At 35.5% G+C, this 8,721-nt stretch overlaps 1 protein-coding gene across 2 annotated transcripts in view; it reads left to right on the forward strand.

Moving 5' to 3' along the window:
* Nucleotides 1-2,554: 2,554 nt before the first annotated feature.
* LOC110024224 (protein DA1-related 1-like) overlaps nt 2,555-8,721 on the forward strand; it is a 40,834-nt gene continuing 34,667 nt past the window's right edge. Inside the window, exons 1-4 of one of the 2 annotated variants that reach the window (XM_020724065.1) lie at nt 2,555-2,777; nt 2,927-3,053; nt 5,335-5,479; nt 7,030-7,114. In XM_020724065.1, coding sequence (XP_020579724.1) covers nt 5,369-5,479; nt 7,030-7,114 — 196 coding nt within the window. In that variant the 5' untranslated portion in view covers nt 2,555-2,777; nt 2,927-3,053; nt 5,335-5,368. The remainder of the gene's footprint in view (nt 2,778-2,926; nt 3,054-5,334; nt 5,480-7,029; nt 7,115-8,721) is intronic. The other variant, XM_020724074.1, reaches the window with a different exon arrangement.

Consider the following 8,721-nt stretch of genomic DNA (forward strand, 5'->3'; position numbering starts at 1 on the left):
CTGGGGGTGGGGGGAGGGGGGTATCTTCTGACTTCATACAACATTGTCTCGTTAAGATGGAGGAGTGTTTCCTTTTTTTATGGTGTATCCTCGAGGAGACTACTACAGAAGAATTGCTGAGTGTTTATTTTGTCTCTTTGAATCGGCGGGTCGGGGTCCTTCCACGAAGATAACATTTATTATTCCTGCTACATGGACCTCATTCGCCCTGACAAGTTTGTTGGAGAGATCTCCTGCCAGTGTTTTTCCTTGTCGTTGTGTGTGTGCGTCGGCTGCAACAAACTGCTTGAGCTTCCCGACTCTGATTAGTTCTTCAATCAATTTTGAGAGGTGTCGACACTTCTCTATGTCGTGACCATGGTCACAACAGTACCGGTAGCACTTCTTTGGATCCCGTAAGGCAAGGCTCACCCGTAGCGATGGAACCAACTTGAAGTAGTCCTTATTTTAGATGATGAACTATTTCGGCCATCGACACATTGAGAGGTGTCATACCTTGCATTACCTTGTAAACATGTGGTTGCTCATAATAATGAGCTAACCATTGATCAGAGCGTTGCTTTTGGTCATTTTTTCATTGATCTCGAGACGAGAGTTGTTGTTTTGGTGATTGGTGGATGACTGATTGTCTTTAACCCTTCACAACTCTCCTCGTTCTTTTCGCTTCTTTGACGGGTGATTGAACTATTCTGGCTTACCCTATAGGGAGCATTGGAGGTCTTTCTTGGCGAGTATGTGCTCATTCGTCATCTCCAATAATTTTGCAAAAGTAGTAGGTTTAAACAGATTTAGGTCATTCCTAAATCGATTGCTTCAGACTCTTTACACTTTACTTCAAAGTTATTTTCGCTGTTTTGGGTTTTAGATTTCTAATTTTTAGCATCTTGTTCTAGAAGCTGGCGATGTAGGCCTGTAGGCTCTCGCCCTCTCCATGTTTGATGTTGAGCAAGGTATCTGAGTCTTTCCTCTGTTTTTATATATTTGAGAAGTGTGAAATAAAGAGTCTTTTAAATTTATAGTAATTTGGGATGACCTCAATTAACAGATCTTTAAAAACCATCGAAGGTTCGATCCTTCAGTGTGGTCAAGAAGAGACGACATATTATGGGGTCATCGATCTAAAGCAGACTAATTGAAGACTCAAGCGACTCTACGTTGTCGATCAAGTCCTGCCTCCCTTTGTAGGAATCCAAGCGAGGGATCCTTAGCTTGGACGGTGGCACTACCTCTTTAATTTAAAGAGTAAAATCCCTTCCTGTGAGTGATTGGATAGACACTCATATCCACTCTTGCCTTTGCTTGTTCGTCTATACAGACACACCAATATCAGTGTGTTGGGACTTATCTTGTCCCTCTGTGTGTTGGTTGTTTACTTAATTGTCCTGAGCGGATGGGTTGGCCAGTGGGGACCTTCAAGGATGGACCCCCCTAAGATTTTGCCTCCAAATGGGGCGGTTGGTCATCCTCTAGGTGATTGCTGCCCGGAAGATCTCGAATTGCCATCATGAGGGACATTTGGGCTTACAGGCCTTGGACCTGTGTATGGAAGTCTGGTTGTGTAGCCTCTCTATTGGGTTCCATGCGTGCTATACCCTTTTGAGAGATTTCTTCTTCGTAGTCTCTCACACTTCTCGTATGTGGTATATCTATGCTCACCGCACCATCTTTTAGGATGTTAGATCCTAAATTGTCATTTGTGAACACATCTCGAGAGTTTGGGGATCAAGTGAAGGAGAAGAGATGAAAAGAGAGAGTATAGCCCGTAAGAGGTTGCTTATTGAGAGAGTTGGTGAAAGGTCCCTTTATTCATATATTTTTTTATATTATAAAGGTATATTTTGTATAAATATAGAAAAGAGGAATCATTATTGAAACTATTATTAATACATTGTATATTCTCATTAATCGTATGGATTTTACTCCATATATGTGGTACAATTTGAATTTTTGTTTGACGGTAATTGATCGGGTGACTTGCTTGAATTCAACCACCAACTGAGTGTGGACCGAGCAATAGATTGGAGGGCTGAGGCGCCTGCTCAAATGTAAATTTCGTCCGCCGTGTAAAGGCGGGTTGATCGATCAGCCACGATCAATTATTCCTGCCTGTGTTCTGGTTGGCCTAGACTGTTAGTGTGATATGTCACTTGAATCTCTTGACACAATGTGTCAGTTGATTACCGACCGTTTATGACACCTTGATTGTCTCGCCCTCATCCGGGCCATCTGAATGCTTTAAGATTTGTGCTAAGAGTTGTGATGTATACAAATGATGATGCTATCTGATTCTAATAATGATCTAATTGGTCTATTAAGTTGAGTTTAGGCTAAGTAGATATAATGAAATCTCATAAATTATTTAAATTCTTAATCTCTAAAATAAATAATTAAATAGTTTAATGAGATTTATTAAAACTTAACACCAATCACACTAAAATTTGTTAGCCTTTAACTCATAAAAAATTAATAATTAAAATTTAAATATTGATGCATTATTCCAAAAATTATGAAATACTACTAAAAAAGAAACAACATTATTCCAAACATCACCTTAACCATGCATCCTCTCTCCTCCCCTTTTCCACTTCGCCGCTGTTCTCGTTTTCTTCTTCCTAGTCTTCGTCGCCGTGTGGAGGTGTGGACCCGTCTGAGAAGCCTAAAATGCATTTGAAAAAGACCCCGCACCCAACAATCCATCTCGAAATGAGGGCCGAATCTCTCATGGTTCGCAATGGAGCTAATGGCAGAACGAAGAGCCGCCAAGTTTAGAGGAAAGTGTAAGCCGTGTTCCTTTTTTCGACTCTTTGTTATTGAATTAGTTGTCTGCAACTTTTTGTTTATCGGAATTGAAGTTATCTTCCGTCAATTATCCAGCAGAATCAAACTTTCTGAAAATTTGTGTTTTTTTTGGCTTTTCTATTTCCAGATACTGAATCGGGATGAGATGAACGAGATTGCTTTTCGAGGTTTGGGAGTGAGAAGATGTTGATCGCTGTTATCTAATCGTCGTCTTGATTAAAATTTCAGTTTGTTCCGTTTCATATCAGTTTTAGGTAATATTAAGTCGAGTAACTTGCGCCTTTGTCATATACCTGCTTTTCACGTCTGTTAAGTTGTTGTTGATTTTGTTTACGGTTGCTGTGCTCGGAGAATTATGATTTTGAGGATGTTAAGTGTCTTTTCCTATAATTTCTTCTTGGTACCAGCAGAAGTTCGTTAATAGTACTTCTGATTCTTTGGTGATGACGTTTTTTCTTATGGGCTGTTGACAATTTTGTCTATAATTCTTGCTTCAGTCTAACAATGAAATGAAATTTGAGACAAATATGCTTCTTGATTTAGGTTTCTAGTGTTTGATATTTGATTTTCTCGCTCTGTTATTTTTTTTAGCCATGGTTGTGAGGAGGCCTGTGATGATTGCTTTTCGTATGCTTCTTGATTGAAAATTAATCTGCTGGATCCTTGTAGAATTCGTGATTACTGATACGTGCTTGATGAGCCTGCTAGTTTTATAGCTGCATGTTGTCACCCCTACTAGTTCCTGATATTTTCAGCTTTTTGTTCTTTATATTTATGGGAGTCATACAATGTACAAGCTTGAGGATTTTGAACAAACATTATCCTGGGATTAGACGCTGTAATTCCATTTCATTTCTTGTGCTCAATGGAATGTTTTCAATTGAAGAAATGATCTCATGCTTGCAGAATGTATTATGAATCTGGACTGGGAAAAAATTGTAAAGAAAATCTATGAAACCGCTGATTTTCTAGATAGTCTAAATAGTTTCCTTTCAGTTGTATCCAACTTTGCTTATTTTCTTTTTGGAGGTGCTTGTTACAACATATGAGTATTCCATGTAGTCCCACTTCAGATACTTGAAGAATATGCAGTTGTAGATATATCAAATAGTTGACCTTCACTAGTTGAACTAAATTTTTGGGTTAAAGTTGGGCTTGAGATATGTAATTACATAAGAATTGTGTGCCAATGTAAATGCTCCATTTTTTTTGTTACAGCTGATATAGAGAGCTCAAACTCAAGAAGTAGATTATTAAAGCATGCATGAGTTTTGAGTTTAGTTCCACATCAAATAATTGAAAGTATGTTAGGAGTAGAAATACTAATGGGTGGACACTTATCTCTAGCTTAAGCATTTAGATTAAACATGAATTTTACTTATGTCCTATGAGGCCCAACTGTGATCCACAGTCCATGATAATGCAAATGGCAGTTCTTCTTTCTTCCTAAGTTTCTTCTTTGATGGATGAACTGGAAGACAATTGATTTCTTGATAAACCCAATTAAATTATCTTTTGACTTCTCATTGTTCTGTTAGTATTGATTTTCTTGAAATAGAACCTTTCTTGTTTGTTTTTTTTTGTTTATTTATTCAGCTTATCATTTTTAGATGTAATTGTACTATATATGTAAATATTAAACTTTAGGTGTTAGATATGTAAATACATAAGAATTGTGTTGTATGCATGTAAATTCCCCTTTTTTAAATAGGTCATGAACAACCCTGCTCTTAATTGTCAAGATGAATACTTTATACTTTATAAGAACTTAATTTATTATTTTATTATTTAAAGATGTTTGTTTGGAATAAGACATTACTTTTATCGATTCATTTTTTAAAATAATGATTTGTGTATTTGTTTATGCTTTTCCATAAACTCGCTATACTAATTAATTTAATTTCAGTCACTTATGGTACACTTATTACTGAAGCTCGATAAAGCTTCACTCCTGTCCAAACTTCGAAGAAAAAAAAGGTCTAAATCAACCTGAAGATAGCCTCACAAACTTGTAAAGCTTCACTCTTGTCCAGCTCAAGCACCATTTTCCTTATCAAATCAGGAAATAAAGAAGAATTCATTTTTAAAATGGATATTTTGCTAGTTCATTTCTTAATATGGCTGTTTTCTTTTTGGAGAAATCTATTAAAGGGACTATTAGCTCTCTTACTCCAATGAGTTGCCGTTTTCAGGGTATTTAGTTTCATATATCATCTGAATTATCTTCTTCAGGCAAAGATATAAACTGTACTTAAACTAGGTGGATAGATTGCCCTAAATTCTTAAATTTTATTACTAGTTTTTCGAGATTTATTTATTATGAAAGCTAATTCTTATGTTTTATGTACAATAAGATCAACTATGTAAAACAAGCCATAACCAGTACATGGATTACTTGGCAATGCAGGTTTAGGAAGAATATGATCTACTGAGTCGATTGCATAAAACTGGCAAACTTGATTTTTAACTTTGCCATAACATTTGTTGACCTTCCTAATTTCTATATGTTTTAAATGTTTTGTTTCCATTTCACAGACATACTTTCTTTCTTTGAAAATAGCCTCAAGGAATGGCTTGGCTGCACAAGATTTTCAAAGGTTCGAGCCATAAGATCTCTAAAGGGCTATACCAGGGGAAAACTAGCGGTGATGGGGATTGGAATGAATCTTCTAATTCGTTGGTAATGCAATGCTGAATAAATTTATTCTTTCTTCCATTCTGGAAGTCCTGAAAATTATCTGCTCTCTTGTATGCTCTTACATCTAAGTAATCATACTGTGGTGGCTATGTAAATTTTTAACTGTTCAATTCTATATTCGATATTATGACATTCCTTATTTTAATATGAATTAATAGGGCTTTGGATTTTAAGATTACTAAATCATCTCCATTTTGGTTCTGTTCGTGAGCTATCTTCTCTAACTTTTTAAGGGATGGTATCAATCTAGTTGTCTTTCTTTTGGCCCAGAGACTTACAAATTGCAGGAGCCACATATTCCAGGCTAGCATTAAATACTAAGTTAGATAGCCGTATACTTCTTGTCCATCTTAGTATATGGTTCCATTGGAGTTTATGACATCGACTTTTGTCGAGATTATCTAGAAATGAATAATCTGCTTGATCGATACCATTTGTGGAAGGAGGTGCCTTTCTTTTGTGATAATCTTACTGTTATAGCTTGAAACTGAGCCACATGCTTGCGTTAAGAGCTCTGGGATATCAGATAGAACTCAAGGGGAAGGTTCAATTGGAAACTTGTTCAGCATATCTAAAACAACTAATAATTTTGCTGTTAAGTCTCATTGATTTGAATATTTTCTTACGTAGCAAGCCAATGAATTATCAGTTTTATTTGTAAAAAGGGACGGGGTATGAAGCATACAGGCAAGATGTTTTGCACAATTAGTAAATTGCAATGATACAAAACCTATTAGGAGATAGTCTGGCAGGGATGAACGGTATATTATGGTTTGAATATAATTGTTTCCTGGTAGTTATATGGATGATAATTAATGTGCAAGTACATTTCTGGGCATGATAATAGTAGCTAGGTTCCATATGAAGGAACCGTCGGCTAAATAGGTTTTATCTCCTTCATGAAAATTCTGGGAATCTCTGGAATAAATGTAGCACATATTTTCTACTAGTGGTCAAGTCTCTATTTTTAATCATGTTTGTAAATATGAAATTTCTCTACCTATTAATATCAATTTATCTCATTTTAAGATATTGATGACAAAGTGCATATTGTTATTTTAGAAATGCACCCTAATTTTTGTGATGGGGTGTATTCCTTTTCACCATATCACATAACATAGTATAAATTACCTGTAATTATTCCTAACGGGATAATGTTAATCTCAACTGGTGGAAATATTGTGCTAAACCAATATAGCATCACAATCTTCCATAGTGCACATCATCGTACTTTTAGTAGGTGGAAACATTATGCTTAACGAATTCACATTACAACCTCTTGCTTATTTACAAATCTCCTAAGCACTGCTAAAGATTATGATATTTTAACATTTAAACCTGCTAACTTGAACTATCTAGTATGTTCGTTAATTGTGCAAAACTTGATATATATGTTGCTTTGCCTATCATTTTCAGATATTGGAAATTCTATACTTCAATTATTTTTGTAGTAAATTGTATCGTTGAAGATTATCAACACTTAATTACCTCATGTTTGTGAGCTAATTACTTTTTAATGAATTTTTGAATAGCCCCTGTCAAAACATGAAGAAGATATTGATCATGCTATTGCACTTTCCCTTTCTGAAGAAGAGCAATGGAAGGCAAAGGTCACTGGTTGGTGTCCATGTTACTCCTATTTTTTCTACTGAACTTTTATATCATTCTGTGTTCCTTTTTCCTTTCTCTATTCCTCTAACTATCCCAGTCCTTAATATAAATTTGAATTATAACCAGCTAAATATGTTTTACATCACCAAGCAATCCTAGATCCAATCTTATTCTTCGGTTAGATTAAAAGAGGAAAACAGAACAGAATCACTCCAAAAGTATACATCTCAGTTAGTAAAAAAATCAAGGCTTTTTCTTGTACAATTCTGTTGCTTTTATGTTTTTCATGTATCGTGCTGTTGAATGCAGAACAATCATGAAACTGTTGAATTTCTCATGACACTAAAATTATTTTGTTTGACCTACACTCAAAGTGTATATGTAATTCTCATTTAACTCCCAGGTACTGAACTAGGTGATGCAACTTGAACATCTTTAATATGGAAATAATAGACAGTGATGGTTTAAATGCATTGTATATGTTGTGCCATCATATGGCAATGTTGGATCTTAAATTGTCAGTGAACTCACACCACCTAAATAAGAGTGATGGAGAGAGAGAAAAAGAGAGCTGTAGAGAGAGAAGCTTTGGTTTTTCGCCTCGACAGAAGTAAAGAGAGTTGGTAGCTAAGTTCAATATCTTAAGTTGTATAACCTGAGTCTCAATCTTGACCTCTTATGTATAGGTTTGGGTTGATATTGGCTATGTTGTCTAATTGATACACAAAAAAAAGATAAAAACATTGAAATAATATAGCATCCTGTAACTTTATAGGTCGTCGAATTGACGAGTAGACGAGTTGTGGATTTGATGAGTAATTGTGTGCTTGTTGACGAATTGATAAACTTGAAAATCTGGGTTGCCAAATTGATTAGTTGACATAGTTGAGCTGCGACTTGACTATCATCATAGTGAGTTGCCAATTTGACTAGTAAATCCACTAATTTGACTGAACTGAAATTTAGATAGACACGACCAAAGTTTCAAGGCTGAGCCAATTTTGTGCAAATAGAGATTTTGACTTAGCTATCAGGCATTTGATCACATATATTTAGTTACCCTCTTCTCGTATCTCTTTGTATGTTTATTTCAAAAAGAATAAGAAAATTAAATGCATCAAAAATTAATTAATAATTATTTAAGATGCGTGATTAATTATTGAAGTGATGTGTCCTTGTCCGTATTCACGTCATTGCTCTATAAATATGAAACTAATGTTGTGATAAAAAAAACCTCATTTTCTCCCTTGGCTTTTGTTCAATATATATTCATTGTAGCGAAACAATGAAAGTTCCAAAGTATAAAATTAGTATGACGGAGGAAAGTTTGACTGCTAAGTTGTTTGACAATCATAAAAGAGAGGAAGGGTCTTCTGAAAGAAGAGAAGAAGAAGCAAGTAAGAGTTGAGGAAAAAATATAAAACTGTTATTTTGACCCCCAATTAATGAACTAAGGTAAAAGGGCACTTTTGTAATGTGGTACCGCTCACCTACCACATCTCACCCACCGTTCACCTACCGTTCACCTACCGCTCACCTACTGCTCACCTACCTCCCACCAACCACTCTCTTGCTTCTATAAATAGAGAGGGTGTGAGGCTTAGGAGAGCAAG

The sequence above is a fragment of the Phalaenopsis equestris genome, unplaced genomic scaffold, assembly GCF_001263595.1.
Source record: "Phalaenopsis equestris unplaced genomic scaffold, ASM126359v1 Scaffold000002, whole genome shotgun sequence".
Taxonomy (NCBI): Eukaryota; Viridiplantae; Streptophyta; class Magnoliopsida; order Asparagales; family Orchidaceae; genus Phalaenopsis; species Phalaenopsis equestris.